Here is a 14,171-nt window from a genome sequence, read left to right on the forward strand (position 1 = left end):
TGATCCTTCAGAAATCATTCTAATATTATGATTTATTATTAGAATTATCAATATTGGCAACAGTTGTGCTACCAAATGTTTTTTTTTTTTTTTTTTTTTTTTGGAACCTGTGATTTTTTTTTTTTCAGGATTCTTTAATGAATAAAAAGTTCAAAAAAATATTTAAATTTAAAATATAAATCTTTTCTAACAATTTAAGTCTTTACTATCACTTTTTTATCAATTTAACACATCTTTGCTGAATAAAAGTATTAATTTATTTCAATAAAAAAGAACAAATTTACTGACCCCAAACATTAAACAGTAGTGAATATTGTTACAAAATATTTTTATTTTAAATAAATGCGTTTCATTTTAACATTTTATTCATCAAAGAATCCTGAAAAAAGTATTCAAAATATTAAGCAGCACAACTGTTTCCAACATTGATGATAAATTAGTATATTAGAATGATTTCTGAAGAATCATGTGACACTGAAGACTAAAATATGATGCTTAAAATTCAGCTTTGTATCGCAAGAATAAATTCTATTTTAAAAAATATTAAAATAGAAAACCACTATTTTAAATTGCAATAATATTTCAGAATATTACAGTTTTTTTTTACATTTTTACTGATCCCCAAACTTTTGAATGACAAATATATACTTTAAAGGACATTGTTACTTAAAAACAACACAAAAATTTTGATTAAGAAATGTATGCATTTATATCTATAACAAAAACCAACAAATCAACTTCTCGTTGAAACTGGCGTTAAGAAGAAGAGCTGTCGTTTTGAGAGACACGGCATCTCGGTCAAGTTTCCTCATGCCTCGATTTCCTCCGCCACCGTCGGCAATTTATTTTAAGGTCAGTTTCAGTGGCTGCTAACTGACACGTCACTGCTACGAACATGTTTAATCAAAAGACAGGCAGCTGAATAAAAGCGTAAGGGGGGTATGAATCTTCCTCAGTTCAGCGAGTGTCTCTCGGGATTATAGTTTAGGATGATTCATCGAGGGAAAGTGAGAAGAGGACAGCGCTGTGAATAATGAAGCAATTGTCAAGGGAGCCATGCAGCACAGTGGAGGACAAAATCAAAAAGAAGGAATCAGAGAGGATGAGAAGGCAACTATTCACCTGATAATTGGCCAGATAAATTGGAGCGTTAGATCCATCAGCTCAAAAGAAAAATAAATTACATTTTATAGATGGCTGGATTGACCTGAACCACCAGTGAAAATGCTTCAATTTGACATGCTTTTTTAATTTATTACTTTTTTGCATAGTAATTGAGTGATTAGGGACCACATCACAATTAGTGATTCATTTCACCTCATGCATTTTTCAAAATCCTAAATCGGTTTATTTGCAGGTTTAAACATAAAAGAAATCCCAGATTTCCTGTACGTTCTCAGACTTTTGGCCTGTTAATTGGATTCTGTGTGTTATTGTTTTTATGAAGGCATCAGCGGAGACGACTTCTTCGCATTGGGGGTGCGGAACGGCAGGATTGTTCATAAGTATAATCTCGGCTCGGGTTTGGCAACAATTATCAGCGAGCGCCTGAATCCCAGGATCAACATTCACACGGTGCACTTCGGAAGATATCTGAAAAACGGATGGCTGAAGGTATGTTTTAAATACGCAGGAATATAAAACACTATTACATAATAGTTAAATAAAGAGTTGGCTTCACAGGTGGATAAGGTGGGTCTAATTTACACTCTTAAAAATAAAGGTGCTTTAAAAGGTTCTGCACAGCAATGCCAGAAGAACCACTTTTAGTTCCACAAAGAACCATTTAGTCCATTATGATCCTTTTTATGATCTGAAGAACCTTCTTTCACCTTGAGTTCACAAAGGTTCTTCAGATGTTAAAGGTTCTTTATGGAACCATTTAGACTAAAAAGGTTCTTCCATGAAATTGTGAAGCACCTTTATTTTTAAGTGTACTCAGTGCTAATACAGTTTATTTTAATACTTTAAGTTAATACTTTATTTCATTTAGGTGCTTTTATTAAATATTTATAGTGTGAAAAAATATTATAATCAAAATATTAGTATATATATAGGTAATATATAAATGTATGTATGTGTATATATATATATATATATATGTGTGTGTGTGTGTGTGTGTGTGTGTGTGTGTGTGTGTATATACACATACATACATACATAAATACATACATATAAGTAAATATTTTGTTATATAATGATGTTAAACACATTTGGGGCTTGTGTGGCAAAAAATATTTAAACATTGTTAATTAATTATAACTATTTAACAATAAATACTTATATAATTATAAATATCATAAATATCATAATAACATATAGCAATTTCAAATAGTAGTTTTCTATTTTAATATACTTTAAAATACAATTTATTTCAGTGATGCGAAGATGAATTTTCAGCATCATAACTTCAATGTTAGAAACAGTTTTGCTGCTTAATGTTTTATTATTTTTTGTGTGTATAAACTGTGATACTTTTTTTAGGATTCTTTGATCAATAAAATCTTAAAAAAAGAACAGATTTTATTTAAAATAGAAATCTTTTGTAACAATATACACTACCGGTGGAGGTTTGGGGTCAGTAATTTTTTTTTCTTTATTTCTTTCTTTGAAAGAAATTAATACTGTTATTCAGCAAGGATGTGTTAAATTAATAAAAAAGTGATAGTGAAGACTTAATGTTATTTCTATTTTGAATAAATGTTGTTCATTTTAACTTTTTATTCATCAAAGAATCATGAAAAAAGTATCACAGGCTCCAAAAAAATATATTAAGCAGCACAAATGTTTCCTAAATTGATAATAAATCAGCATATTAGATTATATTTTATATTTTCTGAAGGATCACATGACACTGAAGGCTGGAATAATGGCTTATTAAAATTCAGCTTTGCATCACAAAAATAAATTATATATTAAAGTATATTAAAATAGTAAAACTCTTATTTTAAATTGCAAAAATAGTTAATTTTTAAAATACGTTTTATGTATTGGCTATGCATTTTAAACTGTATATCTTAACAACAACTTTTGTTTCTCAAATAAATATATTGTTTTAAAGATTTTGTTGCTTGAAAGCGACATTTTTTCCATGAAAGAGTCATTTATTTATTCAAGATGTAAGTACCCTTATAAAACAATAATTGCTTTTCATTTTGAATGCAAGACAAAGCCAGTAAACATATGTTTTTATATTTATCTTGTCTCTAAGAAAGCTGGCCAGAAAGAAGAAAAAGAAAAAAGAAATGTCTGGGGATGAAAATTCAAAGTGTTTTCTTTTTGTGTCACGGATTTTGAGTCTTAAGCTCTTTTTGACCTTCTTACGTCACGCTGGTTTGTGCTTTTCTGTCCAGGTTGATGGGCAGAAGAGAAGAATGGCTACATCCCCTGGACCACTGGTGGGCTTGAACACCTTTAGTCAACTCTTTGTGGGTGGATATGAAGAATACACACCTGAGCTATTGCCTGCGGGCTCTCGATTCCAGAACAGCTTTCAAGGTAGTGTGTTTTTCCCTGTTTTTTCATTATGGTCTTATTTGATGTCTTGATTCAGATTGTCAGCTTCTGATGAAATAGCTCTTTCTTACTTGGATCATCTGTGTAGTGATGTGTAGAGAGAGTGAGGTGCGTGAATTGATCTTCTGTGTATTTTACCAACATCTGTAGCTCTGATGGGACCCTTAACCCTGTGTGTAATATGTGTGCAATCATCCATCACAAAGCTTTATTAAAACAGACATTTTAATGTCAGCAAAATAAGGGGTTTCCAGGTCGATAGTATAATTCTGAGGGAATTGCTTGTAAAATGTAACAGCTAATCTGTCAAAGGTTTAGACACATCTACTTTGTTCTGTGTGTCCAAACTTTTAAATGGTAGTGTTTTTTTCTGTATTAAAGGGATAGTTTACCCAAAAATGAAAATGAACCCATGATTTACTCACCATCCTAGGTGTACAGTACAGTTTTAATTTCACATTTCGACTATTGATATATGGAAGAAAAAGTTAAAACTGAACACAATCTTGCTAGTCAAGCTGTGTGAACATATATACAGTCAAGCCCAAAAGTTTTGAGAATGACACAAATATTAGTTTTCACAAAGTTTGCTGCTCAACTGCTTTTAGATCTTTGTTTCAGTTGTTTCTGTGATGTACTGAAATATAATTACAAGACCTTCATACATTTCAAAGGCTTTTATTGACAATTACATGACATTTATGCAAAGAGTCAGTATTTGCAGTGTTGGTCCTTCTTTTTCAGGACCTCTGCAATTCGACTGGGCATGCTCTCAATCAACTTCTGGGCCAAATCCTGACTGATAGCAACCCATTCTTTCATAATCACTTCTTGGAGTTTGTCAGAATTAGTGGGTTTTTGTTTGTCCACCCGCCTCTTGAGGATTGACCACAAGTTCTCAATGGGATTAAGATCTGGGGAGTTTCCAGGCCATGGACCCAAAATGTCAACGTTTTGGTCCCCGAGCCACTTAGTTATCACTTTTGCCTTATGGCACGGTACTCCATCGTGCTGGAAAATGCATTGTTCTTCACCAAACTGTTGTTGGATTGTTGGAAGAAGTTGCTGTTGGAGGGTGTTTTGGTACCATTCTTTATTCATAGCTGTGTTTTTGGGCAAAATTGTGAGTGAGCCCACTCCCTTGGATGAGAAGCAACCCCACACATGAATGGTCTCAGGATGCTTTACTGTCGGCATGACACAGGACTGATGGTAGCGCTCACCTTTTCTTCTCCAGACAAGCCTTTTTCCAGATGCCCCAAACAATCGGAAAGAGGCTTCATCGGAGAATATGACTTTGCCCCAGTCCTCAGCAGTCCATTCGCCATACATTTTGCAGAAGATCAATCTGCCCCTTTTTTTTTTTTTTTTTTTTTGAGAGAAGTGGCTTCTTTGCTGCCCTTCTTGACACCAGGCCATCTTCCAAAAGTCTTGGCCTCACTGTGCGTCAGATGCGCTCACACCTGCCTGCTGTCATTCCTGAGCAAGCTCTGCACTGGTGGCACTCCGATCCCGCAGCTGAATCCTCTTTAAGAGACGATCCTGGCGCTTGCTGGACTTTCTTGGACGCCCTGAAGCCTTCTTAACAATGCAGTGGAAAGTTTTTTTCATGGCAAAGAAGGACTATGCAATTCATCTGATCACTCTTCATAACATTCTGGAGTATATGCAAATTGTTATTATAAAAACTTAAGCAGCAACTTTTCCAATTTCCAATATTTATGTAATTCTCAAAACCTTTGGCCACGACTGTACAGTCAAGCCCAAAATTATTCATACTCCAAATTTTGACTTAAAGTTACTTTTATTCAACCAGCAAGTTTTTTTTTTTTTTTTTAACAGAAATGACACAGGCTTCTCCCAAAAAATAATAAGAAAATATTCAAGAGGCATCATTGTGGAAAAAAAATATTTCTCAGATTTTATTTACATTTGAACAAAAAGTGGCATGTCCAAAATTATTCATACCCTTTGCAAACTGTCACAGTCTATGGGAAAATCCAAAGCTTCATACTATTCCAAATAGTCCAAGCTATTGGGAAAAATATTATAGAATTTAATACTTTATTTAGCAAGGAAGCCTTAAATGGATCAAAAGTGATAATAAAGACATTTATTACAAAAGGTTTCTATTTCATATAAAAGATTTCCATTACAGATAAATGCTGAACTTTCTATTCATCAAAGACACCTGAAAAAAAAAAGCTGTTTTCAATATTCAATACCTAATTACCCTGATTCATTGGGAACAGCTGTTTTAATCAACTCAACAGGTGAAAAACAGAAGCTCTCTGCTGTTCGTTTGTGGACAGTCATGGCTAATGCTGCCTTCATGTGCTATCGTAATTATGGTAAATACCAAAATCCGACATCGAAATTGCACATGAACACCCACTCACGTTGTAATTTCCACTGGAAAGCTCGAAATTTTTATGATACCCGAGCTGCCGAGATGGGATAAACTTTGACCTTTCAACATGGCGGACAGCAACTAAACTATACTGAATGGTAGCATTGCATGATGTTAAAAGTTCTCTGCTGTTTAGTTGGTTAGTTAGTTGGTTAGTTTGTAGCCCCCATAATGCTGGGGCATAAAGAATTTTAATAACGTCGCTATTTAAACGTAGTGTTGTCTTTTAAAAATACTGTTAAGAGAAGATGCTAGCTCGTCGGGGCTCGCCTCCAGTAGGGTGCGGTGCAGTAGTGTTCTGAAGGAGGCAATTTTCTCATGTTATTTTATTCGGTCTGTTTTACCAAAGTATCATGTGAGGACAAATTCCGAGTCCGCCATGTTTCTCTTCACTACGACAACAAAAGCACCTGAACACGACACACTGGTATTTTCCACTTCACAAGTGGAAAGCATCATCTTTCCCATATCACATGAAGGCAGCATTAGACAAAGGAGCTCACTGAGGACCTGCGGCTTCGCATTGTGGCTGGAAATGGCTATAAGAGTATATTATCTAAATGTTTTGAAGTTCCAGAGGCTACAGTGCAAAGTAATTCTAAGAACACCATCCCCACTGTCAAACATGGTGGTCGGAACCTAATGTTTTGGGGGTTTTTTTTTAGCCGGTGGACCAGGGAACCTAATCACAGTAAACAGCACCATGAAAAAGGAGCAATACATCAAAATTCTCAACAACAGCATCAGGCAGTCTGCAGAGACTCTTGGCCTTGAACACCAGTGGATATTTCAGCACGACAACGACCCAAAACACACAGTAAAGGTGGTGAAGAAATGGTTAGCAGAAAAAAACATTAACGTTTTGCAGTGGCCCAGCCAGAGTCCTGACTTAAATCCAATTGAGAATCTGTGGAGGGAGCTAAAGATCGTACGTAAGTACGTATAAGAGTAAAAAATACGTCTCGTACTTGAGATTAGTACTATCATACTATCTCAACACCCAATTACTGCCATTATAAAACTTGGAAGAGCCAGGACATTTTTTTAATATAACTCCGATTGCATTCGTCTGAAAGAAAAAGGTCAAATACACCTAGTATGGTTTAAGGATGAGTAAATCATGGGGTGATTTTCATCTTTGGGTGAACTATCCCTTTAATCTCTATCATCTTATTACACAGCATTTCATAACAGCAGTGAATTACAGTGAAGAGAGTAGGATGGAGTGGATCTTCTGTCTCAGGCTCTGGATGCTTTACAGTAAATGGGCTTCATTCGTGAAACATGAGTAGAACGAATTTGTGTGTAAATCCTTTATAAATTCGCTCTCACATAAATTGTTGCATTTCCTGTAGAGTTGAATTGAGATGTTCTGTTTCAGAACACCAGAGTGTCTGTCTGTGGTTTAAGAAATGTTTTTAATTGGCCATTAACTCCAGCCTCTTTGAAATTCTGTGCAATGATCTTAAGCACGACATCATGAAAACATATTTGAACTAATAGTGAGTGTGCCATGATTCCTCTCAACTACTGCCTGTCTTGTTAGTCGCTTTTGTTGAAGTAATGTTCTATATTCAATGCAAGTTATTCTCTATTATCACATAACATAATTTCAACGTATCCTCCAGTTTACAGTAATTCACTTACAAAGGAAGTCTACTGGGCAAATAAAATACAGTTTCAAAACGGCTATCTTGGGGCATCTTCAACTTCAAATTACATTGTTGAAGCTACTTGATTATGATTTTAAATGGTTATTGACTGACTGTTAAATTATCATCTGAATTTAATACCCAGCTGTGAATATATGAAGTGATCTCATGGAGCTCAAGGCTCAAGTCTATTGATATTCGTAACACTCATTTGTATCTGCCACTTACGGGATATTTCATTCTTTTTTCTTTTTTTTGCGCTTTCTTTATTTAGAGGAACAGACTTCTCATGGACTTGTACCTATTTTCTCTCTCTCTCCTTCTCCACTGATGGCTTTTCCAAAAATAATCGGACACTTTGTCAACACCATGTTATTTTTTCTTGTCGTTTCTGTAGAGGGCCATGTGCTGAAATTAGATGATATTATTCGATGAATTTTCAGTAATGGCACAAATGTTTCTTCATTTTCTGAATGTTACATTTACTAGTCTTTTAGTAAAAGACATCTTGGGCATGCTGGGATGTTCAGTGGATTTGTGTGTGTGTGTGTGTGTGTGTGTGTGTGTGTGTGTGTGTGTGTGTGTGTGTGTGTGTGTGTGTGTGTGTGTGTGTGTGTGTGTGTGTGTGTGTTTTCACACAAAGTCTATTCTTTTAAAATTGATTTGATTTATTTATTATTGTTTTTTTTTATTATTGACATTTATTTGGTGAAAAAATACAGTACTAACTAATATTGTGAAACATTATTTCAATCTAAAATAACTATTTTTTATTCTAACTTATTCCTTAATTTATTTGATCAGAGATACAGTATAAACAATAATGTTGTGTAATATAATTACAATTTTAAAACCTTTATTTTATTATATAATTAAAAAATGAAATTTATTTCTCTGATTGATAAGCTGAATTTTCATTAGCCATCAGTGAAAATATGCTTCAGAAATCATTGGAATATGCTGATTTGATGCTCAAGAAATATTTCTTATTATCCGTGTTGAAAAAATTGTGCTGCTTTATATTTTTGTTGAAATGTAATTTTTTTTTATGAATTCTTTTAAACATTTTTCAAAGCAAACTTATGCTGACTCGCGATACTGTACACTACCAGTCAAGATTTTCATTGTTTTATTATTTTTTTAATTAATTAAAAATAATTTAAATTAATTATTTTTTATTTTATTTTAATTAAGATTTTTTTATTATTATTTTTTATTGTTTTTTTGGTAACACTTTACAATAAGGTTCATTAGTTAAACATTAGTTAATGTATTAACTAACATGAACTAACCATGAGCAATACATTTGTTACTGTATTTACTAATCTTCATTAACGTTAGTTAACGGAAATACAGTTGTTCATTGTTTGTTCATGTTAGTTCACACTGCATTAACTAATGTTAACAAAAATTTTATAATGTATAAGTAAATGTTGAAATTAACATTAACACAGATTAATAAATGCTGTATAAGTGCAGTTCATTATTAGTTCATGTTAACTAATGTGGTTAACTAATGTTAACTAATGAACCTTATTGTAAAGTGTTACCATTTTTTTTAAAGAAGTCTTTTCTGCTCACTTTCTGCATTTATTTGATCCAAAGTACAGCAAAAATAATAAAATTTTGAAATATTTTTACTATTTAAAATATTTCTATTTAAATATATTTTAGAATGTAATTTATTCCTGTGATTTCAAAGCTGAATTTTTAGCATCAATATTCTGATTTGCTGCTCAAAAAACATGTATTATTATTATATTGAAAACAGCTTTTTTTCAGGTGTCTTTGATGAATAGAAAGTTCAGCATTTATCTGTAATGGAAATATTTTATATGAAATAGAAACCTTTTGTAATAAATGTCTTTATTATCACTTTTGATCCATTTAAGGCTTCCTTGCTAAATAAAGTATTAAATTCTATAATATTTTTCCCAAATAAAAAATTATACCGACTCCAAGCCTTTGTGTATATTGTTACAAAAGCTTTTTAATTTCAGATAAATGCTGATCTTTGGATCTTTCTATTCATCAAAAAATCCTGAAAAATACTGTTTTAAATATTACTAATAATGATAATAGTTTCTTGAACAGAAAATCAGTAAACATATTTCAGAATTTTACTGTTTTGCTTTATTTTGGATCAAATAAATGCAGGCTTGTTAAGCAGAAGACAATTCTTTAAAAACATAAAAAAAATCTTACTGTTTAAAAACTTTTGACTGATAGTCTATATTTGATTTTATTCCTCACACAATGCTATCATTATGGTTACAATATTTTTTTTTTTTTTTTTGCTTTGCTTTTTTTTGCTTAATTTTTTTTTCCTTTTAGGAACTTTACAGCCCAGTTACAATGAACATGAGGGTGAATAAATAATAACAGGATTTTTTCTCTCTCTCTGTCTTTGACTCTAAAGGCTGCATTTTTGATCTGCTGCTTCGGACGAGACGAGATGGGAAGTTTCATCCTCCAGGAGGGCCAGAGGGCAGGCCAGCATCAGGACGTAATGTGGGACAGTGTGGTGTTAACCCGTGCAGCTTGGTCATCTGCGAGAATGGGGGCACCTGTGTGGATTCTGGATCCTCTGTTCAGTAAGACTTCCACTTCAGAACAAGCACCTGTTTGTGCGTGGGAATGACTGACAAACGTTATTTATCATTTGTATTTGGCCTTCCCCTCCAGCTGTCAGTGTGTGTTTGGATGGAAAGGTGCTCTTTGCTCAGAGAAAGTGTCGTTCTGTGATGCTGAGCACATCCCACCACCCAACTGTGCTCGCGGCGCCACCTGTGTGCCGCTTCCTGATCGATACACATGCCAGTGCCCCCTAGGCTCTGCAGGACTCTTCTGCCAGAAAGGTTAGACCACAGTCAATCCCACCTTCAGGGAACTGTTAGGAGTCTGTAGAAGGGTTCAGATAAACATTGTGTAAAAAATAAAATAAAAATGATAAAATAATGGGTTAAAAATGTTACATTTTATAGACTCATTCTGCTTTCTAAAGACAGAAGATTAATGGCCTTTTTTATTATTAACAGCCATATTTTTATTTCATTTCAGGTATGGTAGAAAAAAGTACACTCTAGTTAATAGAATAGAATAGAATAGAATAGAATAGAATAGAATAGAATAGAATAGAATAGAATACAGTAACTATGGGTAAAAAAATACACTCCAGTTAATATAGTATAATATAATATAATCGTATAATATAATATAACATAAAACAGTTACTGTGAGTAAAAAAATACACTGCAGTTAATAATATAATATAATATAATATAATATAATATAATATAATATAATATAATATAATATAATATAATATAATATAATATAATATAATATATAACAATACAGTAACCGTGGGTAAAAAAAAATACACTCCAGTTAATATAATATAATATAATATAATATAATATAAAACAGTAACTGTGAGTAAAAAAACAAACAAAAAAAACACGCCAGTTAATATAGTATAATATAATATAATCATATAATATCATATAAAACAGTAACTGTGAGTTAAAAAAAATACACTGCAGTTAATAATATAATATAATAAATATAATATAATACAGTAACTGTGGGTAAAAAATACGCTCCAGTTAATATAGTATAATATAATATAATCATATAATATAATATAATATAATATAATATAAAACCGTAACTGTGAGTAAAAAAAATACACTGCAGTTAATAATATAATATAATATAATATAATATAATATAATATAATATAATATAATATAATATAATATAATATAATATAATATAATATAATATAATAAATATAATATAATATAATATAATATAATACAGTAACCATGGGTAAAAAATACAATCTAGTTCATATAATATAATATAATATAATATAATATAAAACAGTAACTGTGAGTAAAAAAAAAAGACTCCAGTTAATATAATATAATAAAATATAAAACAGTAACTGTGGGTAAAATAATTCACTCCAGTTAATATAATATACTATAATAATATTTATATAGTATATAAAACATATTTATATGCATTTACAATTAGTTTTTATAATTGTGCATAAATAAAGAAAAAGTTTTTTTTTTTTTTAAATAATTCTCTTTCTTACCAAGGTTGCAATCATGTGAGCAAAAACACAGTAAAACAGTCATATTGTGAAATATTATGACACATTAAAATAACTCATATTGAACTTAATGTTTTAAGATGTCATTTATTCCTGTAATGGAAATCCTTTGTGAATAAAAGGCATTTGTTTGAATTGTCTTTACTGTCACTTTTGATCAATTTAATGTGTCCTTAAATATAAAAACTTATTGATTCCAAGCTTTTAAACAATTGAAATGAGTGTTAATATATGTAATTAAAATATATACTTAAAAAAAACTGTATAAAAGGATCTTGTTGCCTTTATATTTTCAGGGGGGGGGGGTTATTGTAAAAAGGCACTGTCAAGTAAGTGTTGCCTTGAATAAGAAACTTGATAAAAATAAAAATAAACTATTTTTTGCTAATAAAAATAAAATAAAATAAAATGTAAAAAAACTCCACTGCTGCATGTTCACTTTATGAAAGTCAAGAAGTTTCTTAAATAAGCCTATTAAAATTCAAATACTAAATATTGGAAATTGCACTTTCAGACTTCCCTTTATTTCTTTTCCAGCTGTATCTATCAGTGATCCTTTCTTCAGTGGGAATCAATCATCTTGGATGTCATTTCCTCCCATTAACATGAGGCACAGAACTCATCTGCAGCTGCAGTTTCAAACTCTTTCACCAGATGGCATCCTGTTTTACACTGCACGCTACTTGAGCAATCGAGCTGGTAAGACAGTATGTTAGATATGCTCAGTAACAAAATGTGAATAAAAACTAGAGAGTAGATTACAGAAGATTATAATTTTGATTCTGTGAATAAAATGCTATTAACAAATATTCTCTACCCATCCTAGGTGATTTCCTCAGCATATCCCTGTCAGCTGGATTTGTGCAGCTCCGCTATAATCTGGGAAATGAAACTATTGTATTACAGTCTCCAAAAAGTGTAGACGTGACTGGGATGAGGTGGCACACAGTGAAGGCTGGTAGAGAAGGCAATCGCGGCTTCCTGATTGTAGACGATGAAGCCGTGACCAGGAACTCTTCAGAGGGCACGACCACTCTGGATGTCAGCACAAATATTTTCATAGGTGGCGTGTCTTCTCTGAACGTCGTGCCCCCGGATGCGATGGAAAAGGAGCCAGTGGGTTTCACCGGCGGCATTCGAGAGGTCATAGTCAACGGGCAGGACCTTGAGCTTACCGAGACAGGTGCACTAGATGGAGTCAATGTTGGCGACTGGGACGGGACTGCTTGTGGATATAAGGTTTGCTTAAACGGTGGCTTCTGCCATCCAGCAGGTCTTTCTTCATTCAGGTGTATTTGCCCATCGTTGTGGACAGGTTCAAGATGCCAACAGTCAGTTCACTGTGTCAACAATCTTTGCCAACACGATTCTGTTTGTGTCCAAGACATGTCTGCTTCATATTCATGTATGTGTTCTTTAGGATGGATTGGAACTTATTGCGAGCAAGACGTTACGTTGAAAACTTTAAGGTTTACCGGAAACTCTTATTTGAAATACAAGGATCTGAAATACAACTCTAGGAATCTGATGTTCACTGAGGTGTCACTGAATTTTACTTCTGCAGGGGACGGTTTGATCTTTTGGATGGGGAAAGCAGAGAGTGAAGACGATGACCATCTAGCTGTTGGGCTACAGGACGGTTATCTAAAGGTTTCGGTCAATCTTGGTGAGAGAACCGCTCTTCCTCTTGTGTATCAAAACACTTTCTGCTGTGATCAGTGGAATTACCTGTCGATTACTCACAACCGAACTCTCATCCAGGTCTATGTGAATGAGGAAAGAGTCATTTTTGAAGACATTGACCCTTTTGAACGGTATGTAGCAGTAAATTATGGAGGGGTGATTTATTTCGGAGGTTTTGAGTTGAAAAGAGATGTGGCGTCAGTTACATCTGGTGTGTTTACTAAAGGGTTTGAAGGGAGCATTAAAGATGTTTTCTTGTACCAGGACATCAGAGAGCTGGAGTTTCTACAAACCAGTGAAGGTTTTAATGTCTATCAGGGTGAGGAGTAGAAAATGATTGTGTTTGTTGTTATCTTGATATTTAATTTAAGGTATTCACGATATTGTCAGTAAGTCTTTTCACAAAAACATGCTCAATGACACAATCACAGTGTCCTTTTTTAAGAGTTGAAATTTGTTCTTTATCATTGACTTGGTAAAATGATGCTGCAAGGTGGTAGGAATGGTCCTGCATCAATAATGTGATTTTGTTTGAAATTGTTTAAAAAAAATAAAGAAACTTGTATTTAAAAAACTCTGTGGCTTATGGCTGATACACTTCCATTTCCCTATAATGATCAAATGTATCCACCTTATTTTTCCTGGAAGAGCAGATAAAATCATTTGTAGATTTTATGGGTTTCTGGTTTCTGGCCTCATCCGCATCCAGATATTTTTAGCTGTACAAAACTCGTTTTTTCTGATTGATATTGCAAATTGGTGTGTCTTACCATATTATTTTGTG

The 14,171-nt window shown here is 32.9% G+C and overlaps 1 protein-coding gene across 1 annotated transcript in view; it reads left to right on the forward strand.

Moving 5' to 3' along the window:
- eys (eyes shut homolog) overlaps window positions 1–13,867 on the forward strand; it is a 303,309-nt gene extending 289,442 nt beyond the window's left edge. The window contains exons 41-46 of the mRNA XM_073834888.1: window positions 1,448–1,614; window positions 3,354–3,498; window positions 9,998–10,172; window positions 10,264–10,436; window positions 12,242–12,403; window positions 12,531–13,867. Coding sequence (XP_073690989.1) covers window positions 1,448–1,614; window positions 3,354–3,498; window positions 9,998–10,172; window positions 10,264–10,436; window positions 12,242–12,403; window positions 12,531–13,717 — 2,009 coding nt within the window. The 3' untranslated portion in view covers window positions 13,718–13,867. The remainder of the gene's footprint in view (window positions 1–1,447; window positions 1,615–3,353; window positions 3,499–9,997; window positions 10,173–10,263; window positions 10,437–12,241; window positions 12,404–12,530) is intronic.
- The last annotated feature ends 304 nt before the right edge of the window (window positions 13,868–14,171 follow it).

Source organism: Garra rufa, chromosome 2, assembly GCF_049309525.1.
Source record: "Garra rufa chromosome 2, GarRuf1.0, whole genome shotgun sequence".
In the NCBI taxonomy this organism is placed as follows: Eukaryota; Metazoa; Chordata; class Actinopteri; order Cypriniformes; family Cyprinidae; genus Garra; species Garra rufa.